A 19,515-nucleotide genomic window follows, 5' to 3' on the forward strand; every position below is an offset into this window, starting at 1 on the left:
TGAAGGCCAACCAGGTGAGAACACAGCTGTTGAGACTTTATCAGTGTAAGGCTGCAGGCCCTGATGGTATTAGTCCCAGGGTTCTTAAGTCCTGCACTACTCTGCTGTCTGGTATCCTGAAGTACATCTACAACCTAAGTCCACCCCATCTGGGCTCAGAGACTACAGTCCACTTGCTTTGACATCACATGTCATGAAGGTGTTGGAGGGAAGAGTTTTAGCCCACCTGGTGAAATCTCCACTTTGCTTACCAGCCTCATGTGAGTATGGACAATGCTGTCATCTATCTGCTGCAGCATGCTCACTCCTACCTGGATGGCAGCAGTGGTACTGTGAGGATCATGTTTTTTGTTTTTTTTCAGTACCTTCAACACTATTCAACCATTCCTGCTGAGTGAGAAGCTGCTTAGAATATGTTCATCCACCACCTAGTGGATTGCTGACTACCTGGCCCCAGTTGCAATTGGGGGGCCTCCCTGTCAGAAACAGTGGTCATCAGAGGAATACCTCAGGGGACTGTCCTGTTTCCATTTTTACTCAATATGTATACCTCAGACTTTCAGTAGAACTCTGAATCATGCCACCTGTAGAATATTTCTGATGACTCTGCAGTGGTGGGGTCTATTAGGGATGGTCAGGAGTTTGACTACAGGGGACTACTCTATAGCTTTGTGGACTGGTGCACTAGGAATTACCTGTTCCTAAATGTGATGAAGACCGAGAAGATGGTGGTGGAATTTAACAGGACTAAAACTTTTATCAAGCCTATAACCATCATGGTTAAGGAAGTATACATGACAGACTGGACTAGAGGACCAACCCTGATACTGTGTCCAAGAAGAGAATGAGCAGACTCTATTTCTTGAGGAAGCTCAGATCTTTCAATGTTTGTAACAAGATGCTGGAGCTCTTCTTCAGTCTGTGGTGGCAAGTGCCATGGATGCCAGAAGGATTAACAGTCTAATTCGCAAGGCTTGATCTATCATTGGACACAAACCGGAAGATGTCTGAGTCGGAACAAGAGGCCACTGAACGAACTGCTCTCTATCATGAACAATCCATCCCACCCACTCTACAGTACACTATGGAGTCAGCGGTGTTTGTTAATCATCTGTTCAATCATTTGTTGTTGCAGATAACATTGCAGGAGTTCAATTTTACCATTTGCAATAACACTGTACAATTGCTCACCTGTGGGTGACAGGTGCTAACACTTTCACATTGCACTACAGTACTATTATCATCATTATATTCTAGATTCTCAAGGTTCTTCATATTTATTATCTACTACCAATTTGCATGTGTGTACTGTAATATAAATTCTGATGTAAATATGGTTTAAGCCACAACTGTGTTTCAAATTTGCACTACTACGATTAATCTATCTATCTTCATTCTAAATATGGATGCATTGTTACTGACACTTGTAGTTTGAGTATCAGCCCAATTGTGTGCTCTTTGGCACTTGTGTGGAAATGCGTCTACTTCCTGTCTGAAGTGTGACGAAACTATTTACTGTAGTTTCAGGTATTTGTAATACTGTTGTTATAATACTACTACTAATAAATTGTTTTAATGTGTTGTTGACACTACCCAATCCATGCCAGAAATAGTTCTTGTCTAGTGATTCCCTTGATTTATGTACACTTTCTGGTAAAATATATCAATGAAATTATATTGATTAATTTGAGTAATCGAATTAAAATTGATAAAATAAAATAAAATAAATGAAAAAAAAAGTTCACAAAGGATTCAGTGTTTTCTGAGTTCCTCTGACATTTTCTCCTTTCAGTCTCAGTGAGTGTAACCTGACAGAGAGAAGCTGCTGGGCTTTACACACAGTTCTCAGCTCAGAATCCTCCAAGCTGACTGAGGTGGATCTGAGCAGTAATCCTCTGAAGGACTCAGGAGTGAAGCTGCTTTGTGCTGGACTGAAGAGTCCAAACTGTGAACTGGAGAAACTCAGGTCAGTTTATCTTTTCTTTTAAGAGTATTTTACTAAATGCATTGCTTATGTACAGTATCTCCCTGTGACCTTAAATGAACAGTCTCTCTTTTAAACTTTTAATGAAAACGTTCTTTATTTTAATTTTTAATTCTGTTTCTGACATGCATGCAAACTACCAAAAGCTGAGATAATGAATATATACACCGATCAGGCATAACATTCTGACCACTGACAAGTGAAGTGAATAAGACTGATTATCTCCTCATCATAGCACCTGTTAGTGGGTGGGATATATTAGGTAGCAAGTGAACATTTTGTCCTCAATGTTGATGTGTCAGAAGCAGGAAGATTTGGCAAGGATTCGAGTAAGGCATAAGGACAAGGGCCAAATTGTGATGGCTAGATGACTGGATTAGAGCATCTCTAAAACTGCAGCTCTTGTGGGGTTTTCCCAGTTTGCAGTGGTCAGTATATATCAAAAGTGGTCCAAGGAAGGACCAGTGGTGACCCGGCGACAGGGTCAAGGCTAATTGATGCATGTGGGGATCGAAGGCTGACCTGTGTGGTCCAATCCAACAGACGAGCTACTGTTGCTCAAATTGCTGAAGAAGTTAATGCTGGTTCTGATAGAAAGGGGTCCAAATACACAGTGCATGCCAGGGCCAACATAACATTAGGCAGGTGGTCATAATGTTATGCCTTGTTGGTGTAAATGTCTTCGGTGTATCTTTATACTTCAAACAACAAAGATTAATTTGAAAAGAACCACAGAGAATCAAAAATATAAAGTAGGTGCAAGGCAAGTAAGTAAAAAATGTATGGCAAATGAAGCACATAAGTTGGCCATTTGTTATTTAACTCAACAGTTTTTTGATTAAAAAAAATATCACAGCTAAAGTAGTAAACAAATTAAGTACTATAAAATAAAAAGTGTTAGCTTTTATGCTGTGATCTTTGTTCATGATTAAATAATAACAGATGTGTATCATCTTTAGTCTTTCAGACTGCAGTATAACAGAGGAAGGATACACTGCTCTGGCTGAAGCTCTGAAATCATCTCACCTGATAGAGCTGGATCTCAGAGGGAACGACCCTGGAGCATCAGGAGTGAAGCTGCTCACTGATTTAGTGCAGGATCAAAAGCTAAAGACACTGAGGTAAGTTAGATATAATATATAATCAAAGGTTTGTGGACCCCTGATGATCACACCCATAGGTGGTTCTTTCCCAAACTGTTACCATGAAGTCAGAAGCACAAAGTTGTACAAAATGTCATTGTGTGCTGTAGCATTACAATTTCCCTTCACTGGAACTAAAAGTCCAAACAGCATGGCAATGCCCCTGTGCACCAAGCAGGTCCATGAAGACATGGTGTATTAATGTTGTATTTGAAGAACTTGAGTGTCCTGTACAGAGCCACGACCTCAACCTCACTGAACACTGGCTGCACCTCAGACCTACTGACCCAACATCAGTGTCTGATCTCACTAATCCTCCTATAGCTGAATGAACACAAATCCACACACTCTAACATCTAGTGTAAAGACTTCCACAAGAGTGGAGCTTATTATAACAACATAGGACAATAAATCTGGAATGAACATCATCAACACACATGGCTGTGATGGTCAGGGGTGCACATACTTTTGGCCATATAGTGTAATGTTCATAAGCCTAATGTATGTGATCAGTTGTTACACTGTAAAAAAAAAAAATTCTAGCAGTCTAACAGGCAAAGACAAGATCAAAGTCAATTGATGTTACAAAGGCTCAGCAAACTACAATATTCCAATTGCTAGGCAAAAAGTCAGAAACCAGATAACCATACACAAAATCAAGAAATTTCACTACTAAGTAATGTCACTACTAGGTAGTGAGTGAGAAATCTGTGAAAATTACAGTAATTAATTCAGTTAGAAAAACTGTATGTTGATATATGATCACAGGCTTACAGATATAATACACTGATAAAATACATTTTTTAATGTTTTAGTTTAGTTGAAACCATTTATAATTATACAAGTTCTCTGTCAATGAAACAAATCTATGTAAAATTAAAGAACCAGCACTTTTTTTACTGTAAATATTCTGTAATTGTGTCTAATTTTAAAACATATTAAACTAGAATTTAACAGCATCTACTGCATGAAAAATTAATATCTTCATCTACTGCATGAAAAATTAATATTTGTGAAACCACAATAAATTTGTGAAAGTAATTTAAGTTTTTCTTTAATCAATATAATTTGTAGTTAATTATATTGATTAATAAGGTCTGCAGCAGTCAGGGGAAAAAAACCCCAGAGAAAACCCATGAGATGTATTGAAAAACCACACAGTCAATAACTCAAGCACAGGATTCAACACACTAGTATTGTTTTAGTTTCAGATTTCACAATGTAGCATGATATGTTATTTTTATAGTGTTTATAACAGTCTTTAAAGAGTTAAAACTCACACAGAAGAAAAATACAATACAGATTCTTTAACATGACATCTAATGCAGTATTCAGGAGGCTGGAGATAAAATAAAGCATGAAATTGTTCATAATTGAATCTGTTTCTGTTTCCTGACTGCAGGCTGTTAAAAAGTCCTGATGCAGTGAAGGCCTGTGATTCTCTGACTGAGGTTCTGGGTAAAAACCCCTTACTGCAGAGAGAACTGGATCTGAGTGGAAAAATAAAAGGAGACTCAGGAGTGAAGCAGCTCTCTGATCTACTGAAGGATCCACACTGCAGACCTGAGACACTTAAGTATGTTACTTACATGTTTACAGACTTAACTTTTACCAGATTATTTTAAAATATGATCATTGTGTGATTCATATAAACTCAGTGTCAGATGATCCTCAGAATAAAATGTTATTTAAAGTAAATATTTTCTTTCCACTGTTTCTGCTTATCTTTAGGCTAAAGGACTGTAGCATTACAGAAAAAGACTGTTCTGCTTTGACTTCATCTTTTTATATAACTTTAACATAAAAGCTTGTTATTTGTACATGTAGAATACAAACACAGGCTACATCTAGAACATACATAATCCTCTTGGCATTACATACTAAACTTTTATCAGACATTAAAGTATCAATAATACCACACAATGTTCTCTCTTCAGACTTTCAGACTGCAGTATAAGAGAGGAAGGATACACTGCTCTGTCTGAAGCTCTGAAATCATCTCACCTGATAGAGCTGGATCTCAGAGGGAACGACCCTGGAGCATCAGGAGTGAAGCTGCTCACTGATTTACTACAGGATCCAGACTGTACACTGAAGACACTGAGGTGATTCTTCTATAAACAAACACAATTATAACAATTTTAAACATAAATTAATACAGTACTATGAACACTGATAGTGTGTTACATACCACAGCGATTTCATTTAAATATAAGGAAAGATAATCATGAAAAAATAGAGAAAAAGCAGCCATACATTGTCAATATGTGTGTATTATTCAGGAAACACCAACTAAAATTACTTTCTACAGGTTGTTAAAAAGCTCTGCTGCACAGGAGGCCTGTACTTGGCTAAATTCAGTTTTAACTACAAACCCTTTACTCCTAAAAGAGCTGGATCTGAGCAGGAAGGAACCAGGAGACTCAAGAGTAAAGCAGGTCTCTGCTCTGTTGAAAGACTCACACTGTAAATTTCAGAAAATAAAGTAAGTATTATTATTTATGCTTCACTATCATCTGTGTTTTACTAACAAAATGAATTCTAGTGAGACCTGGCATTATGTATGCACCAGGTATGCACGCATGTATTTTAAATTACATTTTTGTTTTCTATAACCGATGAAACAACATAATATATCCCATCTTTGTCCAGATGAACCTCATATGTAGGTCTTAAATAAAAACCTGGGTCCTGTTACATCACTGGAAAGTGTTAAGCTACTAAGTAGCAGTAGAAATGATCAACATGTTTCATATTTTCAATTCAATTTTTAATCTCTGATAACATGATATTTCAATTTTAGGCTGAATAAATGTAATCTGACTGTGGAGAGCTGTTCAGCTTTAGTCAGTGCTCTGAAATTACAGTCCTGTAGTGTGAGAGAGCTGGACCTGAGTAACAACAATCTGCAGGATTCAGGAGTCACTCAGCTTTCTGCTGGACTCAAACATCAACACTGTAAACTGGAGATACTGAGGTAAGGTCATTTCTGTTATGAATATTTGGTCAGACCTGACCTTTAAAAAATGCTAAATGTGAGTGAATTTTGTTACAGAGCACACTAATTGTGTTATTGTTCCTTTGCTGTTATGTTTAGGCTTAATACATGTGCTTTAACTGATGGAAGCAGTTCAGCTCTAGCTGAAGTTCTCAGCTCTGAATGCTGCCAGCTGAGAGAACTGGACCTGAGCAACAACAGTTTGCATGATTCAGGGGTCACTCAGCTTTCTGCTGGACTGAAGAATCCACAGTCTGCACTCACAATACTGAAGTAACAACTGAAATGATGCCTAAGTCTACATTTATTAAATAGCAACAGTGAAGCATCAATTAGATATTTTCATATACTAGTTTAAATGACTGGGATTGTGTGTAATTAAAAATTAAAAATGGTCTATGCTCCACAGCATTTAATTCTGTTAATAAATTTCTGAGTATCCATATTCTTCACGTCCAGGTCTGATAAAACTGTTTAATTACTGTATAAAGAGAACACAGTATAAATATACTATGTATGTATGTATTTGTCTGTCCCTCTGCAGACTGTGTAACTGCAGTATAAAAGCTGAAGGCTGTGCTGCTTTGGCTACAGCTCTGGGAGAAAATCCCTCACATCTCTTAGAGCTGGATCTGAGCGGGAATAAAGTAGGAGACTCTGGAATAAAGCAGATCTCTAATCTACTACAGAATCCACACTGCCTCCTAGAAAAACTCAGGTATATCATTGTAATTTCTTTTTGCAGTAGTTTTCATTAAAGCACTGAATTATTGTAATATCAGTTTATTAATTACAACCAGGTCATTTGTACAGGCTCCATTCAGTGACACTATATAGTTAATGAATTAACAAGAAAAATAGATTCAATTCAATAAAAATAGATTCAATTTGTATACAGTATAAGACATTGTCAAGGACTTTTTGGACATTTCCCTGTCTGACCACCAGAGGCAGGAGTGGTTTTATGCCATTGTTTTGTGCTTGTTTTGTCATATGCTTTTGTTGATATTTTGGTTCTCCATATGCATTTTGCCCCACCCATTCCATTGTCCTGTTTCCCACCTTTTTTGCCCTCAACTGTTTTCAATTTTACCCTGGTTAGTTGTCCTATTTATACTTGTTGTTGAGTGTTGTTGAGTACTCCTGTGACACTCTCTTGATTTTTGTATGTTCTTTTGAGTTTATTGTGTTGTTTTGTGTCCTTTGTTTTCCTTTTCTTTTCAGTAAAGCATATTGTCTGCTTTTTCATCGTGTCATTGTGATAGAAAGTATAAGCTATTACAGACCCAGCAGGATTAGGTCCAAACTAGGCCGTTTAAGACCTCTTAAAGATTGGCGAGAGGACATCCTGTCTGCTGCCTATGCAAGCCCATGAGGACATCCTTCTCACCTATCTTAACATTCTCCCCTGTTGACATTGTTCCGCTTCCTGTTTCTGCGGAGGTCACTGCTCCGCATCCTGGTTTCAGCTGAGGACATGGCACCACCTTCCGGTTCCAGGGTGTCCATTTCTCCCTCCCACCCCACCTTGTTATGGATGTCGCTTTGTCCCTTGGCTCAGCTGAGGTCGCCACTAAGGTTTCTGGCTTGGCTGTTGACATTGCTCAGGCTTTCCCGCCATGTCCCTTGCTTCTCCCTGGGGCCTCCCCATGTTTTTCACTTCCAGGCTGGTCTCAGATTGGTGCTTTAGGCGCTGCATCTTTGGGGGTAGTGTGTGTGTGGGGGGATTCTGTCAGGGACTGCTTGGACATTTTCCTGTCTAACCACCAGAGGAGTGGTCAGATGAGAGAGGTTATATGTCATTGTTTTGTGCTTGTTTTGTCATGTGATTTTATTGATGTTTTCTTTCTTCACATGTGTTTTGCCCCACCCATTCCATTATCCTGTTTCCTGCCTTTTTCCTACCTGTTTTTCATTTTCCCCTGATTAATCGTCCTAGTTATACTTGTTGTCGAGTGTTCGCCAGGGCTCAGTCTTCATCTCTGTGATTGTCGCCAAATCTGTCTCCTGTGACACCCTCTTGGTTTTTGTACGTTTATTTGAGTTTATCTGGTGTTTTGTGTACTTTGTGTTTTGAGTGATTTTCCTTTTCTTTTCAATAAACCATGCTGTCTTCTTTTAATCCTGCATTTGGGTCTACCTCTGTATTGTGGGTGTTTATAGAGCCATCCCATTGGAGACTTTTAATCCTACCTTTGGTGGTGTCATTGATACATTGATGTCATGGATATATTAATACCTTAAATCATATTTATTTATTTCATACAATATTTGGGATATTCTGAAATTAAAATTCTTTTTTCAGACTAATGGACAGTAATATCAGAGAGGAAGGATGCACTGCTCTGGCTGAAGCTCTGAAATCATCCCACCTAATAAAGCTGGATCTCAGAGGGAACGACCCTGGAGCATCAGGAGTGAAGTTGCTCATTAATTTACTACAGGATCCACACTGTAAACTGAAGACACTGAGGTGAGCAGCTTTTATTAAATCAACTCTAAAATTATTAAAATTATTAATCACCTTCAGGTCACTTGAAAAGGAAACACCAGGATTACCTTTAGTCCAAGAGGTTGGAAATGGCCTGCCCATAATCTTCTCAAAAGGAGACAGTTGGGATTTTGGATGTGGCATCATGCTAATATCACAAAAAACTGAGGGCAGGAGATCCATCCAGTTTCGTTTGTTGGTTTGTAATAATGCCATAGTGAGTCTGTCTTTAATGGTTCTATTCTTCCTTTCTACTATACCTGAACTTTGGGGATGGTATGGCATATGAAAGTTCCAGTCAATGTTGAGATACTGATAAAGTTTCTGGGTCACTTTGGACGTAACCAGTGTACCGTTATCACTGTCAATTGATTGTGGGATACCATACCTAGGTATGATTTTTTTTTGCCAAAATTTTAACGACAGCATTTGCATTTTCCTTTGCACAGGGAAAAGCTTTAACCCATTTTGAGAACTTATCAACAATCACCAAAAGGTATTTTAGGTTTCTCACAAGTGGCATGTGTGTAAAGTCAATTTGTAAAGCTTGAAACGGTGCTTCTGGAGGGGGTAACAGATCATGTTTATCAGTTTTACCCTGAACATTGGCTCTGGCACAAATCAAACTTGCATCAAGTAGCAATTTGGCAGTTTTAGTGACATTAAGGATACAAAATTGTTTGTTGATGTTTCTAATCACCCCTCTTCGTGTGGCATGTGAGATACCATGAAAATGGTGCACGAGAAATGGTAAAACAGAATAGGGGAGTGCAATACGACCCTGAGGACAGCGAATCAGTCCATCTTTATCTGTGGGTGAACTGTTCTCAGAAGACCAATACAAAAGATCTTGTTTTGTAGCCTGTGTTTGTAGAAAAGATATGTCAATATCTAAATGGCAGCCCATTTTGCTACTTCATCAGCTAGAGAGTTACCACAAGTCATTTCAGAATCTTCTGGGTCATGACCCTTGAACTTGATGACAGCTAAACCTTTAGGTAACATTGAGGCCTCTAAAAGATCAGAAACCAGTGTAGCATGTGAAATTGGCTTTCGATTTTTTGCTTTAAAACCACATGTATGCTAAATTTGACCAAAATCGTGAGCTACACCAAAAGCATATCATGAATCAGTATAAATAGTTACTACTTGATCTTGAATCAGACAATATTCCCTTGTTTATAGCAACAAGTTCAGCCACTTGAGCTGAAAGAAAAGGAATAGAGTGAGCTTCATGTACAACATTAGGCAAAGAACAGACTGAATACCCACATAAGGTGGTATTATCATTGGGTTTAGAGCACAAGCCATCTACAAATATGTGTGCCCCACCATCCAATGGATGTTGTGACAGATCCTGCCAGCCATTAGGCACCTGATCCTCCGAACAAGGCAGTGGAGCATGACAGCTGGGTTATTTTGGGCCATTACGGGTTTGATAGTGAGATTTTATGTGGCACAAAGAATGGCTTCATAGCCTGAACGACATTGTGGGGTCAAATAGCAGATTAGTACAGGGTGGTCATGAAGTGGAGTATGGTGATGAGATGTTGAGAAGCAGTGATATTGTCCATCTTTAAAGTGCAGATGTGCACAAGTCCTCTTTGTGTGTAAATGGGAGCAGACTGTGCAACATGTGTTTGTTTTTGTATTGTGTGCACAGTCCTGAAATGTGCAAATGTGCAGATGTCTATTTATGTATTGTTTATTGTGTGCCACAGTCCTGTATTGTGCAAAATGTACAAATGTCTGGTGTGGTTGCTTTGTAGTTTCTAACGTGTGTAGGAAGCATAGTAGTAGTCTAATCAGTTGAGTCCTACGTGAAGTTCTGGTTGAGAGACCGTATAGCCTGCAGGACGAAGCTTCTCCTCAGTCCCTTCAAGGAGCGGAAGCACTTCCCTGACCTCAACAGGGAGAAAAGTCCATTGTTGGGGTGACTGAGGTCCTTCACGATCTTCCTGGCCTTGGTCCAGCACTGCTTGTTGGAGATTGAGTGCAGGTCAGGGAGCTTGGTACGGATGATGCGTTCAGCTGATCGCATCACCCTCTGAATAGCTCGTCTGTCCTGCATGGTGCTGTTCCATAACTAGGTTGCGATGTTTCCCGACAGGATGCTCTCTATGTTGCAAGAATAAAAGTTCCTTAGCACCAGGCAGTCTAAAGTCTCTCAAGCGTCTGAGGTGGAAGAGACGCTGTCAGGCCTTCGGGCTGTCCGGTGTTGATTTGACAGGACCATGACAGGTCTTGCGTGATGTGAACACTGAGGTATCTGAAGCTGTCCACTCTCTCCACTGGGCTCATGTTGATCACAGGGGTCTGGTAGTTCCTCTTCTGCTTTTTGCTGAAGTCCACTATCAGCTCCCTAGTCTTGCTGATGTTAAGGTGGAGGTTGTTCCTCTGGCACCAGTCCTCCAGAGTCTTAATCTCCTCCAGGTAGGCTGTCTCATTGTTGTCGGAGATCAATCCGACCACAACAGTGTTGTCAGCAAACTTAATGATGTTGGTGGAGTTGGTAGTGGCCATGTAGTCGTACATGTACAAAGAGTACAGCAGGGGGCTCAGAACACAACCCGGGGGGGCTCCAGTGCTGAGGGTGAGTGAGGCTGAGACATGTCTGCCCATCCTTACTGCCTGTGGTCTACCAGTTAGGAAATTGGAGATCCACTGACAAAGATATGGGCTGAGTCCCAGGTGCTCCAGCTTGGTGGTGAGTATGGAGGGGATTATAGTGTTAAACGCTGAACTGTAGTCAACAAACAGCATTCTAACATAATTCCCCTTTCTAGTGTCCAGGAGAGTAAGCAATGTGTGAAGGTGGTGGGAAATGGCATCATCAGTTGAGCGGTTCGGATGGTAGGCAAACTGTAATGGATCCAGTGTGTCTGGTAGTGAAGTGATGATGAAGTCTCTGACCAGCCATTCAAAGCACTTCATCACTACTGAGGTCAGTGCTAGAGGGTGGTAGTCGTTGAGGGAAGCAGGATGGGGTTTCTTTGGGACAGGAACCCAAGACATGAACCCTTTCCTGGTGTTCACTCTCCTGGAGACTCTCCTCACATCATGCTCAGAGATGATGAATGCATTTCCAGTGTAGGCATTCTCTTTCTGTCTGCAGCCATTAGCATTTGCTGTGGCATTAGCTGTAGCATTAGCATCATTAGCTGCAGCCTCGAATCGAGCGTTGAAGGTGTTCAGCTTGTCTGCCAGAGACACTTCCGCATTCATCATACCGGATGTTGCTGCTTTATAGTCCATTATTGTCCTTAATCCCTGCCACAGGCTCCTAGAGTCACTCTGTTGGAGCTGTGACTCTAGTTTTCTCCTGTAGCGCTGCTTCGCCTCCTTCACCGCTTTCCGCACATTGAATGACGCAGCCTTGAATGAGTTCATGTTGTCTGACGCAAGTCTCGCATTGTAGGCAGTGGTGCGAGATCTCAGAGCGTCGCGGATGGTCTTATCCACCCACGGCTTCTGATTGGGAAACGTATCATCTGTTAGTTTCCCGGTGAATCCCACAACTGCTTCTGTAAACACATTGATGTCATCAGAGCTGCACCAGAACATGTCCCAGTCTGTGTCATCCACAGCGTCCTGTAGAGCGGCCACCGATTGGTCCGTCCAGTGCGTGACCTCTCTCTGAAACTTCCTGCTTTAGCCTTTGTTTATATTTTGGCATGAGGAAGATGTGGTGCATGTAGTGTAAGTGGATATGAAAGAACAACTCTTTCAGTATCTGAGACCAGTAGAGCAGAGGCAGCAACTGAACGCAAACATGTAGGCATACCCTGGACCACAGACCACATTGAGAGATTTAGACAGATATGCTACTGGGCGATAACCACCACCGTGCTCTTAGGCCAAGACTACCGTGGCCGTGTCCCCATCCTCGGTGACATAGAGATGAAATGGAATGTTGTAGTCAGGCAGCCCTAGAGCCAGAGCAGTGCTCAGGGATTGTTTGAGGTAACAGAAAGAGTTCATCATTTCTTTAGTCCATTCCACAATATCTGGCCTGTCTCTGAGACAGCACTGGCGCAACACTTTGTCATAGTGTGAACAGCCCGGTATAAACTGACAGTAGTAATTTATCAGTCCCAGAAAACTGGGCATACCCTTCTGTGTTTTGGGCAGATGAACATCCTTTATAACTCTCAGATGATCAGATGAGAGCTTGCACTGTCCTTAAGAGATGAGAAACCCCAGATACTGCACCAGAGGCTTGAGTTTTAGAGTTTAGAGAGCAAGGCCTTGAAACCACACTGTGCCAGGTGGGTTAAGATGATAATAGAGCCTCTTCTACAGCAGTCTGCATCTTTCTTCAAAAGCAGAATGTCATCTGTATATTTCAGTAGTGAACAGCCTTCTGGCAGGATGAGTGATGACAACGAAGAATGTACCACGGAAGAGAACACAGCTGGGGAATCGATGAACCCTTGAGGTAGGTTTGTCCAGGTGTATTGACGTTGTTTGAAGGTAAAGGAAAAGATTGGCTGCGTCTGCTATCTGCTGCTGGGATATTGAAAAAGGCACTACAGAGACAGTAAAATGATTATGTGGTATGGCAGATAATATGGATGAAACATCAGGTACTATTGGGCTAATAGGTATCACTAGATCATTAATGCGACACAAATCTTGTGTAAAATGCCAACCCTTACCATTAGGTTTCCTTTATGGGTTGATAGGTGTATTGTATGGTGAACAGGTGGGTTTAATAACACCCTGCTCGAGCAGCAAATCAATGACAGACTGAATACCTTCCTCCTTCTCAATGGACAGAGGATATTGTTTACAATAGACAGGGGTTGATGAATTAAGGTTAGTGATGTTTGTGATATCTGTACATGACCTACTTGAGTGTGTGGCTACAATTTGGATGGGACCTCAGAAAGTTCGGCGGGGATTTTCAGGTCATCATAAGTCTCAGTCGTGTCAGATGTACACATAACAGAAGAAAAACAGAGATTAGTCGGAGTACTGAGAACAAGATGTTCTCCTTCAAAAGACAAACAACAGTTTAACTTAGCCAAAACGTCATGATCCAACAGAATAAAAAGTGGAGATGGAATGACAACAAATCTGTAATAAAAGAGAATTTCAGGATCATTAGGACTAGTAGTTTTGAGGGAGATTGTTTTAGGACAGGTGACAGGAACCCTGTCTAATCTAAGAGTTAATACATGAATTTGGGTAGTCTTATTGTACTTTTTTCAAATGAGGTATATATGGCAGTTAACAGATATATTAAATAGGTTTAAATCATCATCATCAAAAGACAAGATATTTCTTGTGTTCCCTATCCCAAATTGGTTTCATTTTGAGCCATGCTTTTAATGCATCAGTCATATACTTGTAATCCCAATTAGGTTCACCATATCCGTTGAAAACACGAATGGTAGCCGCTTTTAAATCATTATCTTCAAAAGACCTTCTCTAGGATAGGGACGCCACTGTTTGTCACCCTCAGTCCACCCTGCTAAATTGTCGGTAAAAGGTTGGACAAAAATGCCAAAACCATGATTATGCATCCAATTATTGGGAGTTTGCTTAGACTGGACACTTCCACCCATTGTTACAATACACAAAGACACAAAGACAAAACAGACCAGAAAAACAACAGTTTGTCAGCTTGGACAGTGCGAGCAACAAGGAAAAGGAATTTATGTTTAACATGCGCACGACCTCCTGGCAGAGTGGGGAATGAACAGTATCTCCCAGCAGAAAAGGGGAACGAACAATACCTCCTGGCGGACCAGGGAACGAACAATACCTCCCGGTGGACCGGGGAACGAACAGAAAACCGAGTAACACCTAATCAGCTTCTTTCAGTTATTCCTTACACAATTCAGACAATTCTGACAGAAACACTGCAGGTTAAGATTATGAAATCTGTGTAATCCTAACTGAGATAACAGAATATAACCGCATGGAGGCAGAAAGAAAGAAGAGTTTCTTTCTGCCTCCATGCAGTTATATTCTGTTTTCTATATATTCAGGATTTTCTCCGGGTTCACTCGGAGAAAATCCTGAATCGCGCTGCTGCTGCTGCCTCTAGAGCTGAATTCAGGGAAGAGATGCTAAAGAACCACGCAGAGACAGTGATTGAATAGCAGAACTCTTCGTAATTAAATGAGTTAAACAGGGAGTATTTATACAGAAGAAAGGTATCATCTTCTTTCGGCTTTTCCCTTCAGGGGTCGCCACAGTGAATCATCTCTCTCCACCTATACCTATCTTCTGCATCCTCAACACTTGCACCCACTAGCTTAATATCCTCATTTATTACATCCATATACCTCCTCTTTGGCCTTCCTCTTTGCCTCCTTCCTGGCAGCTCCATGTCCAACATTCTCCTACCAATATACTCACTCTCCCTCCTCTGAACATGTCCAAACCATCTTAATCAATCCACTTCCCTGCCTTTCATTCACACACATGTACTCAGTCTTACTACGACTGACTTTCATTCCTCTTCTCTCCAGCGCAAACCTCCACCTCTCCAGGTTTTCCTCCACCTGCTCCCTGCTTTCACTACAGATCACAATGTCATCTGCAAACATCATTGTCCAAGGAGACTCCTGTCTGACCTCCTCTGACAACTGGTCCATCACCATAGCAAACAGGAAGGAGCTCAGAGCTGATCCCTGATGCAATCCCACCTCCACTCTGAACTCCTCTGTCTGACCTACAGCACACCTCACCACTGTCCTGCTCCTCTCATACATGTCCTGCACCACTCTGACATACTTCTCTGTTACTCCTGACTTCCTCATACAATACCACAGCTCTTCTCTTGGCACCCTGTCATACGCTTTCTCCAAATCTACAAACACACAGTGCAACTCTCTCTGACCATCCCTATACTTCTCCATCAACATTCTCAGAGCAAACATTGCATCTGTTGTGCTCTTTCTGGGCATGAAGCCATTCTGCTGCTCACAAATTTCCACTACCTTCCTTAACCTAGCTTCCACTACTCTTTCCTATAGCTTCATTGTATGGCTCATCAACGTTATCCCCCTATAGTTGCTGCAACTCTGCACATCACCCTTATTCTTAAAGATCGGCACTAATACACTTCTTCTCCAGTCCTCAGGCATCTTCTCACTCTCTAAAACCCTGTTAAACAAACTCTTTAAAAATTCCACTGCTGCCTCTCCTAGACACAGACCTCCACCGGGATGTTGTCAGGACCAACTGCCTTTCCACTTTTCATTCTCTTCAAAGCCTTCCTGACTTCATCCTTCCTAATCTTATCTCCTTTCTGTTCCACAGAGTTCACCCCTTCAACTTTTGTCCCTCCCATTTTCCTCATTCATCAGCCCTTCAAAGTACTTCTTCCATCTCCTCTGTACACTTTCCTTACTTGTGAGCACCTTTCCATCTCTATCCTTAATAACTCTAACTTGCTGTACATCCTTCCCATCTCAATCCCTCTGCCTAGCTAACCTGTACAAGTCCTTCTCTCTTCTCTAGTGTCTAATCTAGTGTACAACTCATCATACGCCTTCTGCTTGGCCTTAGACACCTCCCTCTTCATTCTGTGCTGTAACTCCTTGTATTCCTGTCTATTCTCTTCAGTCCTGTCCATGTCCCACTTCTTCTTGGCTAACTTCTTCCTTTGAATACAATCCTGAACTTCCTCATTCCACCACCAAGTCTCCTTATCTTCTTTCCTCCTTCCAGATGACACACCCAGCGCCTTTCTTCCTGTCTCCCTGATCACATCTGCTGTGGTTTCCCAGTCATCTGGCAGCACTACCTGACCACCCAGAGCCTGCCTCAACTTCTGTCTAAATTCCTCACAACATTCCTCCTTTTTCAGCTTCCACCACTTGGTTTTCTTCTCTGTCTCTATCTTTGACCTCTTCTTACAGACCATCAGAGTCATCCTAAACACCACCATCCTATGCTGTCTGGCTACACTCTCTCCTACTACCACTTTACAGTCACTAATCTCTTTCAGATTGCCTCTTCTACATAGGATGTAGTCTACCTGTGCGCTCCTACCTCCACTCTTGTAAGTCACTCTATGCTCCTCCCTCTTCTGAAAAGTGTTAACCACAACCATGTCCATCCTCTTAGCAAAGTCCACTACCATCTGTCCTTTAAGGTTCCTTTCCTTAACTCCAAACTTGCCCATCACCTCCTCATCACCTGTGTTCCCCTCACCATGTCCATTAAAATCTGCTCCTATCACTACTCTCTCCCCCGTGGGTCTCTATCACCTCATCTAATTCACTCCAGAATCTCTCTTTCTCCTCTAACTCACAACCTACCTGTGGGGCATAACCACTAACAACATTCAACATCACCCCTTCAATCTCCAACTTCAGACTCATCATCCTGTCTGACACTCTCATCACCTCCAGAACATTCCTCACAAACTCCTCCTTCAGGACCACACCTACCCCATTTCTCTTACTATCCACACCATAATAAAACAGCTTGAATCCTGCTCCTATACTACGAGCCTTGCTACCCTTCCACCTGGTCTCCTGTACACACAGTATATCCACCTTCCTTCTCTCCATCATATCATATCATCATACCTTTCCCTGTCATAATACCAACATTCAGAGTTCCTATTCTCAGTCCTACACTCTTACCTTTCCTCTTCTCTCTCTGTCTGCAACCTCTCCTCCCTCCTCTACTTCTTCGAACAACAGTAGCCCAATTTCCACCAGCACCCTGTAGGTCAACAGTGCCGATGACGGTCATTGTTAAGCCGTTGCTCGACTGATCCAGTATGAAATTCAGATTACTAACGATTCGCATGGTTAAATTTGGCAATGTTTTATGCCGGATGCCCTTCCTGACACAACCCTCTCTATTTATCCGGGCTTGGGACCGGCACAGAAGTCACTGGACTGTGACCCCATGGCTATATTATACAGAAGAAAGGTATAATCTTCATTATTATCTATAGGTAAACAAAAGACATCAGCAGAAACAGACGTGGTGGTTGACGTGTTCACTGGCAGTTTTGCTAGTTTACTACACTGTAAAAAAATTTCATGTAAAATTACAGTAAATTACTGGCAGCAGTTTTGCCAGTAAAATGCTGTTTTATTACAGTATTTGCACTGTACCCAATGACACAATTGCTGAACTTACACATTTCAGTGATTTACTGTAAATATCCACTCAAATTCTAAGGTTTCTCAGCATACATTATTCAGACATATCAGACATTCACAAATGATAAACATTTTTTAATTTCTGTGTGACAGTTGAACTTTACAAAGAACTTATTTTTCAGAATATGAAAAAGTGTGAAAGTGCATAAGAACAAAAAAACATAACATTACATAAGTCTATGTGTGTTAATTACTAATCAACTGTGTGCAAACCTTCTATGGAGTAAAAGGTGGAAAATCCTTTATTCAAGCGGAGGAGTGATGAAGATTCAAGTTTGGTACTGCTTTTTGGTAACCTTTTCTGAGCAAAACTTGCACTCCCATTTGGCAATGCAGTTATAAAAAAATGAACATAATACATTTAAAGAATCGCCTAATTGTTGACAACAAATAAGACAAAATAAACTCATTTACCATAAAAATAACTTACCATACTCTCCTGATTTTTGTAAGGATGTAAATGTCTAGAAAATGTGTATTCACGTTATAAATGCTCTCTAAAAGCCAGAGTTTGCATCTACTAAAGGGTGTTTCTAACTTTAATACGCTGAATGTGTAGCTTTTTAACACTCACGTTAAACAAAATTCCACTAAAATCCATTCATTTCCTTATGAAGGTGCACACGTGTGAGGAATGACTCTCCCTCACTTACTACATGGCCCTCTATAGACACCATCCAGCGATTTGTCTCTTCCACTGGGCCTGCCGTAAGAAAGTTCAGATACAGAAGCAGCCTTGGTGGGTCAGGGTTGTTTTGGTGTCAACAGGGGTACCTACCCAATATTAAGCTGATCAGTGTATAAACTGTATATATCCATGCATAACTATGATAATCAACCCAAGGGCTGTCAGGCAATGTCAGGGACCTTTCAGCATCAGCTGCAGAGGTGGCTACCTATAGAAAAATAAATCTCCTATTACATTTAAAATGTAAATACATGTATTTGAATACATAAATGTAATTAGTGCTACAATAAAATCTATTAGGAAGAGAGAAAAAGATACAGTATCTCACAAAAGTGAGTACACCCCTCACATTTTTGTAAATATTTTATTATATCTTTTCATGTGACAACACTGAAGAAATGACACTCTGCTACAATGTAAAATAGTGAGTGTACAGCCTGTATAACAGTGTAAATTTACTGTCTCAAATTAACTAAAATTAACAAAAGTGAGTACACCCCTAAGTGGAAATGTCCAAATTGGGCCCAATTAGCCATTTACCCTCCCCAGTGTCATGTGACTCGTTAGTGTTACAAGGTCTCAGGTGTGAATGGGGAGCAGGTGTGTGAAATTTGGTGTTACTCTCTCATACTGGTCACTGGAAGTTCAACATGGCACCTCATGGCAAAGAAAACTCTTAGGATCTGAAAAAAAACAGAATTGTTGCTCTACATGAAGATTGCCAAGACCCTGAAACTGAGCTGCAGCATGGTGGGCAAGAGCATACAGCGGTTTTACAGGACAGGTTCCACTCAGAACAGGCCTCGCCATGGTTGAGTGCACGTGCTCAGCGTCATATCCGGAGGTTGTCTTTGGGAAATAGACGTATGAGTGCTGCCAGCATTGCTGCAGAGGTTAAAGGGGTGGGGGGTTCAGCCTGTCAGTGCTCAGACCATACGCCACACACTGGATCAAGTTGTCCCAGAAGAAAGCCTTTACTAAAGATGATGCACAAGAAAGCTCGCATACAGTTTGCTGAAGACAAGCAGACTAAGGACATGGATTACTGGAACCATGTCCTGTGGTCCGATGA

The 19,515-nt window shown here is 41.0% G+C and overlaps 1 protein-coding gene across 1 annotated transcript in view; it reads left to right on the plus strand.

Moving 5' to 3' along the window:
• The window catches only part of LOC131351815 (uncharacterized), a 226,357-nt gene that overhangs the window by 36,206 nt on the left and 170,636 nt on the right, over positions 1-19,515 (plus strand). Inside the window, exons 13-21 of the mRNA XM_058387420.1 lie at positions 1,793-1,966; positions 2,944-3,105; positions 4,529-4,702; positions 5,064-5,231; positions 5,438-5,611; positions 5,930-6,103; positions 6,224-6,397; positions 6,669-6,842; positions 8,430-8,597. Of these exons, the coding sequence (XP_058243403.1) occupies positions 1,793-1,966; positions 2,944-3,105; positions 4,529-4,702; positions 5,064-5,231; positions 5,438-5,611; positions 5,930-6,103; positions 6,224-6,397; positions 6,669-6,842; positions 8,430-8,597 (1,542 nt within the window). The remainder of the gene's footprint in view (positions 1-1,792; positions 1,967-2,943; positions 3,106-4,528; positions 4,703-5,063; positions 5,232-5,437; positions 5,612-5,929; positions 6,104-6,223; positions 6,398-6,668; positions 6,843-8,429; positions 8,598-19,515) is intronic.

This window comes from Hemibagrus wyckioides, linkage group LG04 (assembly GCF_019097595.1).
Source record: "Hemibagrus wyckioides isolate EC202008001 linkage group LG04, SWU_Hwy_1.0, whole genome shotgun sequence".
NCBI lineage: Eukaryota > Metazoa > Chordata > Actinopteri > Siluriformes > Bagridae > Hemibagrus > Hemibagrus wyckioides.